This window comes from Psammomys obesus, unplaced genomic scaffold, assembly GCF_907164565.1.
Source record: "Psammomys obesus unplaced genomic scaffold, mPsaObe1.curated_primary_1811, whole genome shotgun sequence".
NCBI classification, from domain to species: domain Eukaryota; kingdom Metazoa; phylum Chordata; class Mammalia; order Rodentia; family Muridae; genus Psammomys; species Psammomys obesus.
Window position 1 is genome coordinate 33,936,358 of NW_026585644.1, and position 18,651 is coordinate 33,955,008.

Below are 18,651 nucleotides of genomic sequence, written 5' to 3' on the forward strand. Positions count from 1 at the left end.
ATGTATGTATGTATGTATGTATGTATGTATGTATGTATGTATGTATGTATAATTTCAAGAGGTGTCTAAGTCTTAGACGATAACTTAGTGTGAATGTTATAATTTTAAATTCAACTATAGCAAAATGATTTAAAGCATCTCTTGGGAATATTTTTTTTTTTGAGATACAGCATGCAAAATAAACAGCAATACTCCATTTTTCTATACCTCTTTGTCAGAACTGTTACATTATAAATGTCTGTCCTCTGGTACAAAGGGTGGACCCCTTAGTTCCCCTAAGTCCTGAGGTGATGCTAAGCCCGGGAGTCACTGATATCCGAGATAATTGTTGAAATTTTCAGAAAAGCAGCTCCAGCTTTTAAACCAACTAGCTGGTGTTTGTCTTTGGTGTCCCCAGGCCGTTGCTTAGCCCTGGGCTGTATTTTTAAGAATAAGAGAGATACTGCCCAGTCATTAAGATGTGAGAAGAGACCCAGGAGATGTTTACTCCCGGAGGCCCCATTTATCCTATGGATGGACACTACAGAAGGAAGCATACTGGCACACTTCACTGTCTCTCAGGTTCCGTAGTTTCTTGTATCTACGTAATTCTGTTGTCTTTCTCCCACTGTTATTCAGGGTGCCAAGGAAGCTCTAGATTTGGGTATCACAGGCCCCGAAGGAATTGAGATCAGCCGTCCAGAGGAGGTAGGAGGAACTTCCTGTGTCTGCGGTCAGCATCTTTTCTTTCATGTAGACTTCCTGTGTTCATTAGCTTTCTGTCACTGAAAATAAGGCTGAGAGAAAATATATCATTACTGTTGTTGTTATTATTATTGCTCATGCTCATTGTTTCAAACAATTCAGTGGATGTTTCCCCTTGAACAAGAGCATCCTGGTGACAGGAAAATGTGGCAAAGGAGCCCTGTTCATTTGATGACCAACCAGGAAGCAGAAAGTGAAATAGGAAGTAGCCAGGGAACCAGTAAGGAGGGCTCCAGCCACAGTGGTGTCCTACCGGCAGCTCAGCCTTGCCTGTTGTTTCCAAAAATACCACTGTTACCTAGAGACCACGAATTAGGACCATGGCACTATGGGAAACATTACCTATTCAAACCATAACATTTGTGGAATCTTTCAGAAGAGATGTCAAAAAAAAGAATGTTACATAGCAAGTTTGGGGCCAGCCTGGGCTACATGAGACCCTCCCTCAGAAAATAAGTAAAAGAAAATAAAATCATGTCATTTGCAGGGAGAAAATGCTTGTTTATATGATTTTTCCCCCTGGGTGAAATTCCCATCTGGATGCTTCCCAGAGGAAAGCTTTCTCTGTGCTCTAGCTTTCCTTGGAAGGACATCGTAAACCCCATCATGCCCCATTTAATCCTAATTTCAAGGCATTGGAGAGGTCACTTCATCCAGAATTGAATGTGGAGACAAAGGAGACAGACAGAGCCTTCGTGTGTTAGAAGAAAATTGAGCTCGGAGCCAGGACTCTGCACTCTGGAGATTGTGGAGATTCTGAGGAAGAGTTTGAGCCCTTCCCACCAGAAACAAGAGCGTGTGTGCATACAGCCCCACCCACAGAGAATACTTGGTCTCCAACGTCAGTAATGTTAGAGTACAGAAACCCTGCTCCGGGCTTGATATCAATCTCCACCTTGAGATATATTTTATGTGCCTCGAACTCATAGAGATCCTCTTGCTTCTGCCTCCCAAGTGCTGGGACTAAAGGCATGCGCCACTGCTGCCTCAGCTTGATATATTTACTGTTTCCGTGATAGCCATTGGGAGAACACACTGGCAGGCTGGGAGAGTGAGATCTAAGTTGTTGTTTGTTTACTTTCATTGCCTTAAAACATTCTTTAAGATTTATTATTACTTTGTGTATGGGGGGAGGGGTGCCACAGTACACTTGTGGCAGAGGACAAGTCACTTCCAAGCCCATGTCACCAGGCTTGCCCCATCAAACACCTTTCTAAGCCCTGAGCACCATCCGTCAAAGATATACCCGGTATCCTAAATCCCGGGGCTCCCCAGTGCCCCTGCCAGGGTCTTACCCTATCCACAGCCAGTCCCTGTAGGTGTGGCCAGCCCCTCTGCTGTGTTAGCTGCCCAGCACTGTCTGTGCAGAGTCAGGCAGATGCAGCTGGCTTGGAAGCAGATGATGAAATAAGGTTCCTTCTCGCCTTTGCTTTTCACAGCTGGAAGCCGAAGCCACCCACCGGGTCATCACCATTGCAAACAGGGTGAGTAGCTGCCATCCTCCACACTGGGAACTCATTCGTGTCTGGAGGCCAACGCTTCCAGTGGCTCTCAGGACCCTGGCTGAATGGACGTGTCAGCCCCAGAGTTCTGATGTGCATCCAACCCACCCCAGCTGTCGGTTTCACCTGCAGAAGCTGAGATTCATTGCTCAAGAATAAATGGATTATGCAGCTATAATTTAACCCTATGTCTGCTGCTGGCCCATTGTCTTCAGGCTTCTCTCCCTGGTTCCATTCCTGCAAAGCCCTTAACAAGGCACGTGGCGGGAACCAGCGAGAAGATGGCGCCAGAAATCAGAGCCTTGCTCTTACCTAATAAAAACGTGCTTTCCACCAACTGCACGTCACACCCCGTCCCCCTCTGCTCCACTACTTCATTAGCTGAAATCAGAGTGATGGCATCACTTCCTCTGCCCCGTACAAGCTCCTGGGCCTCAGAGGAACGAAGCGAGGGAGTGTGCTGTGTGCTGAGGAAAGGCCATCCTTCCCTGCAGATGTCGCTGAAGGGTTCAGTTTGCTCGGATAATCTGAACAACAGGCTTTAGAAGGATCGAATTCCAATGGAGTGGTTCCTGGGTGACAGGGTCAGCATTATGTGTCAGAAATGCAGACTCAAGAAACCAGGCTGTCAGGCTCCAGGGGGACCCGCTAGATGAGAAACCGGGATAGTGCCCAGCAGTCTGTATTTTTCCCCCAACCCCGTGATTCTAATGAGGGCTCCTGTGTGGGACCTTCCCCTCTGGAATAGCCAAAAGGATGTAAACTCGAGGTGTGGTCAGCCAACTTTAGGATTAATCAGCTCATACAGAATGGCGTCTAAGAAGGTTTCCTGTTAGCTCTGGACCTTGTTCCGTTGTCATGACAACAGTTATCATACCATATACTTCCTGATGGACACCCAGCCCATAAGAAGGAAGGGTGTGACCAACCCTCAGCTACTTGGTTCTTAGCTCAAATGTGCCCAAAGAAGTTAGACCATGGCCTACGTTTGTGCAGTTCTGTGGGAGAACAGCCAATCTGTATGACAGTCCGGATGTTTACAAGATCAGTTTCGTCCAGCCTAGACTATGAGCCTGGTTTTTCTCCTGGCTTCCTTCGACCATCAGACAACAGGCATCAAAATGTCAGGTACAGGATGTAATTCCTGACTGCTTCTGGGCCATCATGTTTATGAACAGAAAAAAAAAGATAAAACAGGAAAACCCCCACGAGATCTGAAAATATCTGAGGTTTAGACTCATCCGCCGCAACCTGAGGTCACCCCCTGGGTTGGTGGTGGTCCCCAGCGCTGGCTTCCATCCGCTTCCGCCTGCCTTGCTCCACACACTTCTGTGGTCTGTTCTGTACTCAGACCACCAGCCCTGCTTCCTGAGCATAAACTGTCACCTAGTGATGGGTGAAGAGTGGCACAGGGATATACGTTGGTGCGGGACTGATGGAGGGGTGGTTTGGGAGCGTGGCAGCCTTTTGGGGGGGGGGGTTCTGCTACTTCCTGCTGTCTTTTGCCTTTAGACTCACTGTCCCATCTACCTGGTCAACGTGTCCAGCATCTCCGCTGGTGATGTCATAGCCGCTGCTAAGATGCAAGGTGAGTCCTAGGCATGTATCCTGTGCTGTGGGACCAGGTGATGGGGTCCACCAGCTAGCGTTCTGCCAGGCTCAGCTGCCGAGACCAGGGATAGCCTGCCTGTCCCATTTCTTTGCAATTGCCCGCCTCAGGGTGCCCCGAGCTAGCCTGGGCTCCGTAGACGAGCTCAACCCCCTCCACCTCCTCCTCACATGTGCACGCATAGCAGAAACATCTATTACCTTGACCAGGTCAGGTAAAATGACCTAAGTCTTAAATTGATTCACTAATTGATGTCTTTTTGGTCTGTAATGTTAAACTAACAATTACCTTGGCATCTAACAAACTAAATCAGTGGGGGGGGGGCAGGATGGAAGACAGTGGTGAAATAACAGTGTGGGGGGCTCAACTTCCTTTTCTCACCACCTTGAACCCTGCATCTGACCTGTTTGTGTGACTCCCAGGCACCCGGTAGCACTAACACTAGTAGCCTGGGGTGCTGGTAAGAATGTGGTAACAGGAGAACCAAAGTCAGCCTAGAACCCTGGAATAGAGGCCAGAGGCACGGGTGCCATAGCCTTCATAACATTTTGACATCTGGGCCCCACCTTCTGCCTCTCCTTCAGCTGAGGTCCCCTGTGAGATCCCAGCTGGGGTGTTGGCCCAGCTTCCTGGATGGACCCCTTCCCTGACCTTCTGAACCTGCTATGGATTCTGCCCCAGCAATTTTCCCAGAGCCACCGTGTCACCTGCCCGTCCAGAGAACAGGCTGGGCTGCCCAAGGAGCTTGGCACTGCATGCCTGCCCTAACACCGCCCTCCCCCATGCTAGCCACACACAGCCAGGCTACATTTGACTCCCCGAAATTTCCTTCTTGTCCCTTGGCCTTAGAACCCATGTCCTTTTCTGCCCAGGGTCAACAGAATGAGAAAGACCCTGGGCTCTCACATGCCCAAGGGAGCCTGGACATGTTCGTTTTCAGCTCCTTTGCCTGCGTAATGGGATGCCCTTAGACTGGCGGCCTCCTAGTTATGCTCTGACTCTTCTTCCAGGGAAGGTGGTGCTGGCTGAGACCACCAACGCACATGCCACGCTCACAGGCTTGCACTACTACCACCAGGACTGGTCCCACGCAGCTGCCTACGTCACCGTGCCTCCTCTGAGACTGGACACCAACACGTCCACCTACCTCATGAGCCTGCTGGCCAAGTAAGGTGTTTGAGTGGGCAGCACTCCGTGCGAGGGGACTATAGATCTTTAAGATGATGCCCTTCAGCCCTAGAAACCAAACCTGACCTGGATTTGGTCCTATTGGGCCCACAGGGTGATTTTGCCTGAACCTTCTTCTCCAAAGCCCAACAGCCCCTTGCTATGGGTTTGAGCTTCTCTAACAAGCTGGTTTGAGGTGAGAGCATTTCAAAGGCCACTGGCACCCTCCCTAAAGCCCAGTAGGGAGCTGGGGCATAGGACCTGGCATCTTCCAATGTGTATAGACCTCATTCTTCCTGACTGCCTTAGTTTACTTTAATTGTTACTGCAACATAATACCTGAGGGAGCAACTTTTAAGAAAAGAAGGGCTTATTTCAGCTACTTTCCAGAGACACAGTCCTCCATGAAGGCATGGGAGCAGGCAGCTAGGACTCCACATCTCAGTGGGGTCAAGAGGCAGCAGAGGAACCCTGGCCGTTACCTGGTTTTCTTTCCTTTTTGTTCAGCCCCGACCCTCAGCCCTTGGGATGGTAGTACCCGTATTCTTCTCTTAGTTTGTCCTTTCTAGAAAAGCCCTCACACACACACCCCTGCAGAGGTGTGCCTCACTAAAGGCTTGGCAGTTGACATAGAGATCAGCCATGCTGACCTTCACCTCTCCCCCTCATTGCCTCACTTTCTCTCTCCCTGTGTGTCCCTCCTATGCATTCCTTCCTTCTTTCTGCCCCCTTTCTTCTTTCTTCTTCCCTCCTATACCCTCTTGTGGCCTCCATTCTCAATCCCCTCTCTATCTAATGCTCAACCCTAATCTGAAGGAAATAGTGCAAAGAATATTCTGGATTTGGCAAGGCTCAGTCATGAAAAGGTTGGTTTTGTTTCCATGACAGCTTGCAGCTTCTCTGTCCTCTGCTAGTGACATTCTGGGGAGAGAGAGACATTACTTTCTCTTCCCTTTGGCTACGAAAGTCCTGTCTACTTTAGAGTCGGCTCCTAGTCCAGTTCCTTAGCTCTTTCTGCTCATGCTGGGGCAGATGAGGGAGAAAGAAAGGTGGGATGTCTTAGTCCCCGTCCAGTACCAGCAAGGGTGCACCGACCCAGAGGAAGCTTGTGGGGCTTGGCTATCCCTTTGGGGGGAGAGCAGGTTGGACCACCCATATCTCACTCAGAGCTTGGATGTAGGGTAAACCAGTGGGAACAATGTACAAAAGCACCTCTCAAACCCTGGAAGAGAAGTCTGTCTTTGAGTCCTGACATGAAGTTTAGGTTTCTAGAGAAGCAAGAGGCACAAACAGGTCAAGGTGACATCTTGTCCATCATTGATCCATCATTGTCTAGCCCCAGTCTCCTTAGAAGATGGTCTGGCAAGTTGTCAGATCTGTGTGAAATCTCTTTGCGGGGACATGTTTTTCCTCTTTCTCGCCAAGCTTCCCTCTATTCTCTCAACATGAAGATTCCTGGGGAAAATCTAATTGAAACGGAGGTACTCAAGTGACCCAGTAAATAAAGGGAGAGGTGTTGAGGAAGACATCTGATGGCAACCTTCGGCCTCTGCATGAGTGTGTGCTCACACACACATGCACCCACACACATGCAAACATGCACAACACCCATACATACATATGTTTAAAAATACTATAGTAAAGTCTTTACTCGAGCTCAAAGAATCTTTTGAAAATACTCCACTTGCTACAAGCAAATTAATCAAAGAAACAAAAACACAAATAAGTGTCCAGGCCACTCACACTCAAATAGACTGGAAGAGGAAGCATTATTCATTGAATAATTTAAGTTTTTACATTTAGCCTGCTTTTCTACTTGCTTTAATTATTTAAATAAATTGCCCTGTAAGAATTATGATTTCATATGGTAGAGAAATAGTCTTTGTTCCTTTTTAATCAGTTCACATTGTAAATGTGTGTGCTATTTTATAGGATTCGGGGCACAATTTAACTATTTATAGGAATTTATGATTACTATAATTTTCTCCTATAACATGTTATTGGTATAATTTATGTGCTACAGAATGCTGGCTGGGAAACCCAGACATCAGTTCCCTTTCCTACGAGAGAATCTGTCGCTCACCCATCATTTACTTTATGGTGTAATTTCTTAGGTTAAGCATGAATAAAAAGTGCAATCCACATATGTCCTTTATTTTAAAATCTGGTTTCCTGGGCGACCAAGATTGCTCAGCAGGTAAAAGGCTGTTGCCACTAAACCTGACAACCTGAGTTTGTTCCTCAGAAACCCGCCTTAGAAGGTAGAACTGACGGCTGAAAGTTGTCCTCTGATCTCCATGCACACGTGTGCACAAACATGCAAAGAAAGAAAGAATAAATTTAAATGTACTACCTTTTATTCCCACTGATTAGTGCTACCTGCGTCTGAAGAAGCTGAGTGCTCAGTTAAAAGGTGGGAGCTGAACCTGAGTTTCAGGGTTCCCTAGCCTGGAGCCCATTATCATATGTTGGAATCTCCATCATTTCTCACGACTTCTGCAGGTGCAGGTGCTGGGTTATTAGATCACTCCTGTTCTGTGGGTGTCTCCTTCTGTCTCTATAGCCCAGGGCAAGATCAGCCCTGTGCCTGAAGAGCTGAGTCATCTTGCTGTGGGTCTGCCAGGGACATTAGTCTTTGGCAAGAGCCTCAACTGATGGGCCTGCCAGCTCCCAGGAGAGACAGCCCTCTGTAACTGTTCAGAAGCCTCAAAATCTGCTTCCAGACACATCGCAAGAGCCGTTCTGCTCCCAGGGCCTCTTCTGAGTGGGCAGCCCCGTGAGGCCATGTGCTCACCTCTGAGGGATGTGAAAGCCTGAGGGCCCCTACTGGATAGTCCCTGCAGTGTCCCCGGTTCTACATCATCTCCTTGCTGTAGCAGGTGCCTCCTAGGGCTGCTTTGCCTTAGTGTCAGGTATCCTCATGGCTGTGGCTTCTAGTATAGAAATCTCCAAACATGGACGGGGTGTCTCCCTTTGCGGCAGAGAACAGGCTACAGTGGGCCTCGTTCACTATGCTTCCCTGGTTGTGTATCTGCCTGAGGTCCTGATGGAGCCTTAGCCACCGGTAGCCCTAATGGTCTGAAGACTTTGTCATGGATGCTACTGTTGACAGTCTCCTCATCTTCCAGACAGTGGCTTAAGTCTTGGTCCTCTTTCTGTTGAGTGCTGTGGCTCCAGGTCACTTAGCAAGTTTAGCACTGAACTTGGAAAAGCTTTGCCATACACCTACTATGTATGTTCTGCTGAGACAGTGTGGGGCAGGCAGCTGGTGAAAGCAAGTTGGCATGTGTGCCCTTGCTAATTAGACCACTTTTACCATCTCACCCCAGCTAAACCCTAAAATGGTAGGCAAGTATCCCAACACTGTTTTTTGTTTTGTTTTGTTTTCAAGACAGGGTTTCTTTTTGTAGCCCTGGCTGTACTGGAACTCACTCTATAGACCAGGCTGGCCTTGAACACAAAGGTCCACCTGCCTCTGCCTTCTGAGTGCTGGGATTAAAGGCGTGCACCACCACCCACTATCTTAACAATCACCAGCCCAAGAATTTACTAGAGTCTCCTGGAACATGGCTCTGCAAGTATGCCAATTCTGTAGACAGATAACCTGTTCATTTAAATGAAGGAAACAAAACCATTAGAGGCCACCCAGCAAATAAGCAGCAGCAGAACGAGGTTGAAAAATGGATTCTCTTGGTGCCCAAGCCTAGGTTTTTCTCCATCAGCTTGTCCTCACCCTCAGAAACATTGGCCTCCAGCCCCTCACTGGCCATTTCTCTCTCCACAGTGACACTCTGAATATTGTGGCATCTGACCACCGGCCATTCACCACGAAGCAGAAAGCCATGGGCAAGGAAGACTTCACCAAGATCCCACACGGAGTGAGCGGAGTGCAGGATCGAATGAGCGTCATCTGGGAGAGGGGAGTGGTAGGTGTCTTCAGCCTTGCCGGCGCTAAAGGGCTCGGCACAGTCCAGAAAGTGTGGCTCAGGCCCTTCTGACCTCAAAGGATCTGGGTTTAAGATGAGTCTTCCTACCTCAAATGATCCAGTCAATAAAAATCCCTCACAGCTGCTTGCATTTTAGTTCATCCCAGTGAAGCTGACAGCCAAGAACAGCCATCACAGGAGAGCCGACCCAATCATGACTCCCGTTTGAGGCAAGAGGTTGGTGGTGTCCTCCAGAAGTGACACAGGTCGTGCTTAGCTTAGCACAGTGGCACCTCACACATACTTGGGGGAAACGCTCACCCTGTGACCTGTTACTGAAATGTGAAAAGTTCAGAGAAGCGTAAGAAAAAAGTTCTTACAATTTGGTACCTAGAAATTTATCATCTTGAGTAAGTCTTCCTGGTTCAGTGTGTGTAGGTGTGTTTGGCCTTGAATGTGTCCCTGCCTCATCCCCCCCAAATGCCAGAATTTCAGGTGTGAGCCACTGTGCCTGGCTACCACACATTATTTTAGTAACTGGATTCGTCTTTCTTTCTTCATATTTTAAATCATTTTGAGTGTCTTCCCAGAGCTTTTTAAAACATTGGGGTTTTGTTTTGTTTTGTTTTGTTTTTTTGGTACTTGTGATCTAGCCCTAGCCTTCATCCATGCTAGGCTGGAGCTCCGCCTCTGCCTACATCCCTGGGCTCAAAGTGTCTTTCTTTAATTGCTACGTAATACTCCCTCCAATGGAAATGCTAGTTTTAAATCTTCCTTTGGAACGTTTGGCTATTTCCGGTTTTCACACTTCAAGTAATGCTGTAAAGGAGTCCTTGCTTGTGAATGTCACCATTTCTAATTACTTCCTTAGGACAGACTTCTCGAAGGAGATTTCTGGGTCAAGGGATATGAGTGTAAAGTTCTGGGTATATTTTGTCTAGCTAAATTTCTAAAAAAGATAGGGGCTGCGATTTCATTTGAATACCACTTGCCCTGCCCATCAGAGTAAGTATTTTTTGGTCTTGATCTATCATGGAATACACTCAACACTCAGTGTGAGCTCAGAGAGACTGGGAGTCCTGAAAACTAAGCCACCAGCTCAGGGAGAAGCCAGGAGTTAGCTCAGGACATGTCCCCTTGAGGAAAGGCACACAGCTGCCTGGCGCAGTGTGGGCAGTCCTTTCAGAACACAGAGTAAATGGTAGCCTCCCGCACTGAGCCACAGTTTCAGGCGGTCCATGGTCCACAAAGCAGTAAATGAAAAAGTCTAAAACTTTTCATTTTCAGTTTGGGGGAGTTGTTTGTTTGAGACAGGGTTTCACACTGTAGCCCAGGCTGTCCTGGAACTCGTTATTGAACTCAGGCCTTAAACTCAGGACAGTCTTAAGATTACAGGCATGAGCTACCATTCCCTATACTGTACGTATTCAATAAGTTTTGTTACAATATGTAGTTAAATAACTCTGTTGTGCTAGCAGTTCTTAGCCTCCTGCTGTGCCTGCCTTGTGAGTTAACTTGGTTGTAGGTGAGCTTGTATAGGAAGCAAGCCTAGTATGCACAGGGCTCAGTTCTCTGCAGTTTCAGGCATCCTGTGGGGGCCTTGGAAGATCCTCAGCAAACAACAGGGAGTGTAAGCCCCCACACACGAAGGGAAGCCCTTAGTCATCCCCAGTGGTCACATGAGTGGAGCTGCTCTTAGGAGGTACATTTGCCCCAGGCAGGCAGCCTTTGGCACAAGTCACCAGGGTAGCTGGCTGGGTGAGGGAGAAAGGAGCAAGCAGGAGCCCAGGCTCTGCCACCTGACTCATGTGAGACAGTGCACAGAGCACTGTTCGCCTCAGGACCACAGACGTGACCCTCCGAGATGAAAGACCACAGGCTGGGTAGCAAGGGCCTGAGGAGGAAGCCAGGCTGACTGACGCCTCTGCCACGTTCCAGGTTGGAGGAAAGATGGATGAGAACCGTTTCGTGGCCGTCACCAGTTCCAACGCAGCCAAGATTCTCAACCTGTATCCCCGCAAGGGCCGCATCATCCCCGGAGCTGACGCCGACGTGGTGGTGTGGGACCCGGAAGCCACAAAGTAAAGCTTTGCCTCTAGCTTCCTTGGGGGAGGGGGACTTGGGGTTTTTAAGAATTTGTCTTTACAGAACTGCAAAGGCGAATAATCTTTGCACCATTTCAAGGGTAGCAAAATGTGAGCGTGGCATGCCAGTGACCTTCTTCCTTTCATGCTCATGTGTATACCCATTCCTTTGTCTATCCCTGTCCAATAATGTCCCCGTCCCCTCTTCTAAGGACACCAGTTAGACGGGGAAAGCACACACCTATAAAACCTCCTTTTGCATTAATTCTCTAAAGGCTCTATGTCCAAATACAGCCCAGCATTTGAGATACTAAGATGCTGCCGTTAAGGATTTCAGCGCACAAATTTTGAGGGGACGGGACTAAGTCCGTATCAGACAGCTCTGGGAACCGCTGCCTCCTGTTGGGCAGCATGTCTTTCCGTAAAGAGCTGCTATCTTTACACGGGCTCAGAAGGTCTTGACCGCCCTCATCTCCCACCAGGACCATCTCAGCCAGCACCCAGGTGCAGGGTGGAGACTTTAATCTGTATGAGAACATGCGCTGTCACGGCGTGCCGCTGGTCACCATCAGCCGGGGACGTGTTGTGTACGAGAATGGCGTCTTCATGTGTGCAGAGGGCACTGGCAAGTTCTGCCCCCTGAGGTCTTTCCCAGACGTTGTCTATAAGAAGCTGGTGCAGAGAGAGAAGGTAAGGTGGGGCTGGAAGGAAGATGTGTGGGAAGAGGTGGGGGCTCTTGGGGGGGTCATCTTCACTTTCCCCCTTTAACTCTCGGACACTGTCATGCTATATGTTAGTTGTGTTTGCACCAATATGACCAGAGCGCCTTAAGCGAGGAAAGGGTTAGCCCGGCTCATGGGGCTCATGCTTCCAGACACTTTAAGTGACCAGGTGCAGTTCCTGATTGATGGGAGTCTGTAGGGATGGAGAAGAGGACAGAAGCCAGGACTGGAGGCCAGCCAACACCCCTCAAAGGCCAGCCTCACCCCATCTTCTGAAGTTTCAGGCCCCCAGCCAGGGAATAAGCTTTCAGAACGTGAGCCTATGGGAGACCGTTCAGACTCAAGCCCTAACAGTTTCCTCTGGATGCTCTCTGTCACCACGGTTCCAGAAGAGTGTGTGGGAGGCGCACGAGGGATGGTGGAGTTGCAAATTTCTGTTTTCCGCTTCTCATTTATCATACATCTATGGTGATGGTGATGATGGTAGTGGGGTGTGTGTGTGTGTGTGTGTGTGTGTGTGTGTGTGTGTGTGTGTGTACATGTGCCATGGAGGCCAGAAGTTTCAGATGCCCCTGAAGCTAGAGTTACAGGCGGTTGTGAGCCACCTCCCCGGGCACTGGGAACTGAACTCAGGGTCTCCTCAAGGGCAGTACACAGTTTTAACCTCTGGGCCATCTCTACAGTCTCAATAAGGTAGATTTTAAACGGGCGAGTAGACAGGGAGCCTGACAAGTTTGTCTGTGACCAGTGAGGCCCTCCTGAAATACAGGCTCCTTGTTAGCTCAGCTTCCCCTCTTGCTAATGCTGGAGGTGGGGGAGGGGGCGTTCAGAAATCCTCTGTGCCTGTTGTTTCTCTCAAAAAGACTGTGGGCAGCATGCAACATTGTAAAAATTGAGGTTCCATCCCAGAGGATGGGGCGCTCACATGGCTGCTGCTGCTGCTCCCTCGGCGCGTACTCCAGTGTACCTCCTCCCCTCACAGTAGCGCTTTTAATGTAGTGAATCGCCATAACTGACCTAGGCCAGACAAGCTCCAAGGGACCGAGCTGAGGCTGAAACCCTGGCAGTCTGGCTTGTGAAGTTTAACCCCTCACCCTCCAGCATTGCTTCCGGCAGTTTCCCACGTCCAAACCAAATAATATCTAGTCTGAGTTTTCACCGGTTGTCAGACCACAGGGAAAGGTCTGGCCTGTTGGGAGCCGGGCATTGTCAGGACACCAGTATGTGTTTCAGAACGCGTGGAGGTGTTCCTCAACTGTTTCCCTGCCAGACTCCCCCGGAAGGATTCCACCCCTGTGGAGGGCAGAGACTGAGGCCCCTTCCTGCACACGAGCACTTGTACTTGCATGCACACATTCATCTTACACAGAAGCAAGAAGGCCGTTCTTCAGCATTTGGATCTTGGAAGCAAGAAGCCTGTCACCTGCGTGCCTTGGGGACCGTGGGTAGTGGTAGCTATGGAGGAGGCTGCAGCTGCGCCCTTGGCTCTGATGTGCCTGTCTTTTCTCTTCGCTAGACCTTAAAGGTGAGGGGAGTGGACCGCACTCCCTACCTAGGGGATGTCGCTGTTGTTGTCCACCCTGGGAAAAAAGAGATGGGGACGCCACTGGCAGACACCCCCACTCGGCCAGTCACCCGGCATGGCGGCATGCGGGACCTTCATGAATCCAGTTTCAGCCTCTCTGGTAAGGGTGAGGGTGAGGAGGGAGCTGGCAGGCAGGACAGAGGCCCAGGACGTGGGCTGCAGCCTACAGGTCCTTTGGCGTGCTTTGAGATGTGCAGTGTGTGCTGCTAGAGACATAACAGTCCGAAGGGCCTGCAGGAGCCAGGAGAGCTCTCGGCTGCTGGACAGGCCACAGGCTACTTACTGGACGCTCTCCCTGTGATATGTCTCTGTCCCTTGAAACACCTTGAGGTCATTGCAGATGGACCCGCAGATGTCCATTGCCCAGACAGAACAGCCATCCCTGCTGTCATGCGCCTCACTGTCCCCTCTCCCTCCCAGTCTCACTGTAGCCCCCGCCACCTGGTACTCCCATTCCTCAGTTCCGCCCTCCAGTCATCACACAGCACCCTCACCTTCCACTTTTTGTCTTTTAACCAGGAATCAGATGATATATATTTCAGTTTCGTTAAGTAAAATGTTTCTTTCTTTGGGCTCTGACTCCCAGTTTCTCTTCATGCCCTGGCTCTAGTCTAGCTCCAGAATGCGTAGGTTTGTCTGTCACGTTCTGTCCCCGTTTATATAATGCCATGTCCTTCCGATGACACCAACAATGAGCCTGGTCCCTTTAGGCCATGGCTGTCTATGCTATTATACCTTACATATACCTCAGATGTCCTGTGGTCCTTGGGTGGGGAACATTGCCTCAAAAATGATGAGATGTTCTCAATGGAGCACAGACAGAGAGGCTGTGAGGTGTGTCAGTCCCTCATGTTCCAGTGGGAACCATCATTACCACTTAAAAGGGCAGTGACCTCATCTCCCGACCCCAGAACTTGCCAAAGAGAATCCACTCTGCAAGGGCTGTCTCTATCCGGGGAAGAAAAGCAAGAGGAACAAGAGCATAGAGTTCTAAGATATAGGGAATGAGGACCAAACACAAACCATCCCTAGATGAGAGGCCAAGTTAGGTTCCACCTACTGAGCCTCCCCCCACCTGCCCACCGAGGTCCCGCCTAGGTGCCCAGCTTTGTGCTGAGAACCGCTTATGCCAGGGACAGGTGGTCTCCACTGGACAGTGCTGGTGGCCTGTGGAGAGGAGCCCTCCAAAAGGGCTAGTCACTCCCACAAGCAGTGGGACGGGAGCGCGGGGTGGTGTGTCTGGAGCACTGTCCAAACACAGTGAAACTTTGCCGGTCAGGGGTGTGTGGATTCCTAGGACCTGAGCACACCACACAGCCTGCAACAGCTAACCCCACAAGAAATGCTAAGGTCCTGGGACCGTGGGGCCTGACTAGCCAGTTGCCTGTTCTGCCCCAGACCAAGAGCCATGCCTGGACACGGCAGACTTCAAGTTGCCCATCATCTCTCTTCCAGCCCCACTGTGATCTCTGGGAGACTACACCCCTCCCTTCTTAGTCTTAGAATTCCATAGAGTGGGGTCTTTCATTTTCCAAAATAGTTCCCGGTTCCCTGTTCTAGTCTCTGGTCTGCTCACTTGAGCCCTGTGTCCGAAGGCCTGTGTGGTAACCAGCTAATCCCTTGCTCTGACAACACAAGAGACTGAGTGTGCCGTTCACGTGGGCAAGCGGGGAAGCTGGTAAAGTCGGCTCTGTGTCGGGAGACCAGGGTTCAAACCCAGACTCTTCAAACCCCTTACACTGTAAGAGGTGGAGCTTATATAATGTCCCTGGTTTTCTCAACCAGATAATGGAATAGAAGAATAAGGATTAAATACCTCAGGACCTGGGACTCAGGGAATGGCTCAGTCAGTAAAGCACTTGCCTTGTAAGCAAAAGGGCCTGAGTTCAATCCCAGAAACCATGTTGAAAAAGCCAGGCCTGGGGGCTCAGCAATTAGGAGCATGCAATGCTGGTCCAGGGGACCTGTGTTCAGTTCCCAGTTTACCAGCGCTCAGTGCCCGCCGTCCAGCAACTCACGGCCTATAATTCCATCCGACACTTCCTTGGGCACATGCACATATCAAGGTCTGTCTTAAAACAGATGGGCAGTGTTCTCTGGCCTCCACATACACGCTAAGGTTCACATACATGTTAAGGGAGTGCTGGGAAAGGAGAAGCTTTAACTCAGCCCCGTGGGCCTCAGTGGCGAAAGGGGCCTGCGAACCCAGGCATCGCCACCGAGTTGACCCCTCCTGCTTGCTTCTTTCCTGCAGGTTCTCAGATCGATGACCACGTTCCAAAGCGGGCCTCAGCGCGGATCCTTGCGCCCCCTGGAGGCAGGTCGAGCGGTATTTGGTAAAGGCCCTGACCAGCCCCGCCCCCGAGTGGGGTTGCTCCACGGACACCCGCCTGCACACCTTCCGGCCGCAGCTGCAGGGGGTGGGAGAGGTTGGGCTGGGCAGTGCTTCACCGGTGTGGTCTCCACCAACCAGGGAGCCCCGCCTCCCTTGTCTGACCGCGATTCACGGGGCTCTGATCCACCCCTAACAAGGCACTTTGAGCTGTTCCTCATGCTCTGCTCCTTCCTTGGCCCTGGGGTTTCCCTGGGCCCCAGAAGCCCACACTATGCACAGCACCCAATGCATAGCACCTGGCCCTGCCCCTCCTCTCACCCTGACCTCCTATGCTGGCTCTGGGAAGGCCCAGACTTTGGTGCCCTGCCCTGCTGCCTACCCAGACAGGTGTCCGGAGCACTTTACCAGATATAAGTAAGGGCCTTCCCCCCTCACCCCCTAGGCCCCATGGTGACATTTCCCAAGTCAGACAGGTGTCAACTCCCCAGCCATGCCCACTGTGTCCCATCTCTCCCGATTCGCCCCAGCCCTGTGTGGGTACAGTCGGGACACCCCAGGTGTGGCCGTGCTTGGGACACCCTGTGCCCTTTGCTAGCCTCTTTTCACTGCCTACTCACACCCTCTGGGAGTCCCAGGCCCCAGAAAGGTAGCTGGGTGGGCATGGGGCTGGTGCCAGGCGCGTGTAAATGGTTTTGTTTTGCACGTTTGGTTTGCGCAGTGGTTTGGTTTGACTTGTTTGTGCACCCTGTGGAAAATAGCGGTGCTTCGTGTCACTAGCATAGCATAGAATCGGGAATAGATTTGGTTCGTACGAGATGCTGCACTCACCGTCAACCAGACAGTACAGGGCAGAGGTGGGGGCAGGCTGTCCCCCTGGTCCCTTCCCCCCACCCAGGGTCCTTCTACTTCCAAAAGCCCCAGACCATGCCTCCCCTACCCCACACTCCTGCCTCCTGCCACCCCCTCCTACATTCCTACATTCAAATGTCCTGGATTCTGACCCTAAAAACCTTCAAGCAGCAAGGTGGGCCCTCTCCCATCTCTGCTCCTGGTTCCTCCCAGCACTAACCCCACATCCACACCCTCACAAAGCTTCCTATAACTTGCCCCTGCTGGACAAGGCCTGGCTACTCCTCCTGTGTGACTAGCAAGAGGCCTCATACCTGCTGAGAAAGGGGGAGTAGGAGAGGGTTGGCCGGCCAGCCACAGGGAAGGGGCTTCAACCCACAAGGCCTAGCTGTCGAATCCACCACACAAGTGCTATGGGACCCTGCACTCAACACTCTGCTCTTGCTGACCACCCCGTCTCAGAAGCTCCTCGGAGGTTCTCATAGGTGGCTAAACAGCCTGGGAAGTGGCTCAGCTGGCTGCCTTTGATAAGCCTTCCCACCAACCCTTGGCAAGTGATCTCACTTTTGTTTGAGCTCCCCAAACTTGCCAGAGGCTCCGGAGATCTTGGCACTCATCCCTGTACCTCTTTTTATTTTATTTATTTATTTTTCCTGCTTTGGGTACATCAAAGCCCTTCCTTCCATGTATCAGCTCTCACGGGCTCCTCTTGACAGTGGAAGGCTTACCACTCTCCCCATTTCACAGATCAAAACTGAGGTCTGGAAAGTTTAGACCCCCTGGCCCCCTAGTTGTTCATGGCTGCCATTGGATGTCTAACCTAGCTGTGGAAAACAGTTGTGGAGTGATGTCAGGCTGGCTGGGAGTTTAACCAGATAGAATGCTTTCCCTCAGGGAGCGCATTCTGCCTTGCTTTGCACAAGTCGATTTTATCTTTGTCATGAGCTGACTAATGTATACTCTTGGTTTGAGCCTGGACTAGAAAAGTGTTGGGAACTTGTGTGTGATTCTAATTGCATCTTCATCTTCCCTTCATTCCCATTATCCTCACTTAGGAGCTGAAAGGACAAATAACCCAGGGAACAGGGATAGCCACAGGAACAGTAGGTAATGGCCCTGGAAAAGCCTTCATGGACAACAACAACAGGTGGCGCTGGCCCCTGGTACAGTGTCTGACTGTATCTTTCTTTCTCCCTCTCTCCTCCTCCTTCTCCTTCTTGACACAAAGTCTTGCCTATGTAGCCTGGCCTTGAACTCACAACAATCCTGCCTTTGTTTCTCCGAGTACTGGAATTATACACATTGGCTACCACACCTAGCTATACATCAGCTTTGTCTATTTCTGCCCTTGCAGGGTCATAGGCCTTGGCCAGATGCCAGAGATCCAAGGGGTGGTAGGGCCAGCTAGGCAGGCCACATGGCATGGGCCAGGAATGCCCCACCTGCTCTGAGTGTTTCCACCCCGAGAAGTGTGTGACCTGAGTGGTGGGAGAGTGTGTGTTCAAGAGGCCGCTGTAGGCCTTCCACTTCACCCACCCACACCCTTCTGTAGGCCCAGGTCCATCCTTTCATAGACTGCTCATCCAGGAGCTTCTAAGAGCCAAACAAACCATCATCCCCCAGTGTCTGCTTCCTGCCCTGTGCAGAGCTCCAGTCAGCCCCATCACAGGTCCAGTGGCTGCTGGCTGGAGCGTAAAGGGTCTCTGGTTGCACCGAATGCAGCTCTCAAACTGGTCTTGTACTTGCTGAATAAATACTGTTGTTCTTGCCTTAGCTGCTCTCTAGGTTTGTGGGGTTAACTTACCAGAAAATTGTGCTACTGTGTGTTTGTGTGTGTGTGTGCGTGTGTGTAGTGCTAGGAGTCCACAGTAGGTCTCTTGTCAAGCCAGTGCCATGATGAGGGCATCTCTTCTATTGACCCAGAAACCACAGAACCACATGGAAGCCAACCCCCCTCCAGCTGCTGAGGTGGCAGGCACAGCCGTCAGAACGGAGCTGTCAGCGCCCCAGCCCCCAAGCGACTCCCTCGCTCCTCTGTAAATGTCATGGTGCTAAGGTTGTGTCAATCCCAAGACGACACATGGTCCTGTGCTTTGGCCACCGTTTGAGGCAAAACATAACAGCCCAA

General features: G+C 50.6%; 1 protein-coding gene across 2 annotated transcripts in view; it reads left to right on the top strand.

Moving 5' to 3' along the window:
- Dpysl5 (dihydropyrimidinase like 5) overlaps nucleotides 1-18,623 on the top strand; it is a 74,787-nt gene extending 56,164 nt beyond the window's left edge. For both annotated transcript variants that reach the window (XM_055626518.1, XM_055626525.1), the window contains exons 5-13: nucleotides 619-687; nucleotides 2,184-2,228; nucleotides 3,759-3,834; nucleotides 4,866-5,022; nucleotides 8,807-8,948; nucleotides 10,887-11,029; nucleotides 11,515-11,722; nucleotides 13,271-13,439; nucleotides 15,594-18,623. In XM_055626518.1, coding sequence (XP_055482493.1) covers nucleotides 619-687; nucleotides 2,184-2,228; nucleotides 3,759-3,834; nucleotides 4,866-5,022; nucleotides 8,807-8,948; nucleotides 10,887-11,029; nucleotides 11,515-11,722; nucleotides 13,271-13,439; nucleotides 15,594-15,679 — 1,095 coding nt within the window. In that variant the 3' untranslated portion in view covers nucleotides 15,680-18,623. The remainder of the gene's footprint in view (nucleotides 1-618; nucleotides 688-2,183; nucleotides 2,229-3,758; nucleotides 3,835-4,865; nucleotides 5,023-8,806; nucleotides 8,949-10,886; nucleotides 11,030-11,514; nucleotides 11,723-13,270; nucleotides 13,440-15,593) is intronic.
- Nucleotides 18,624-18,651: the final 28 nt, after the last annotated feature.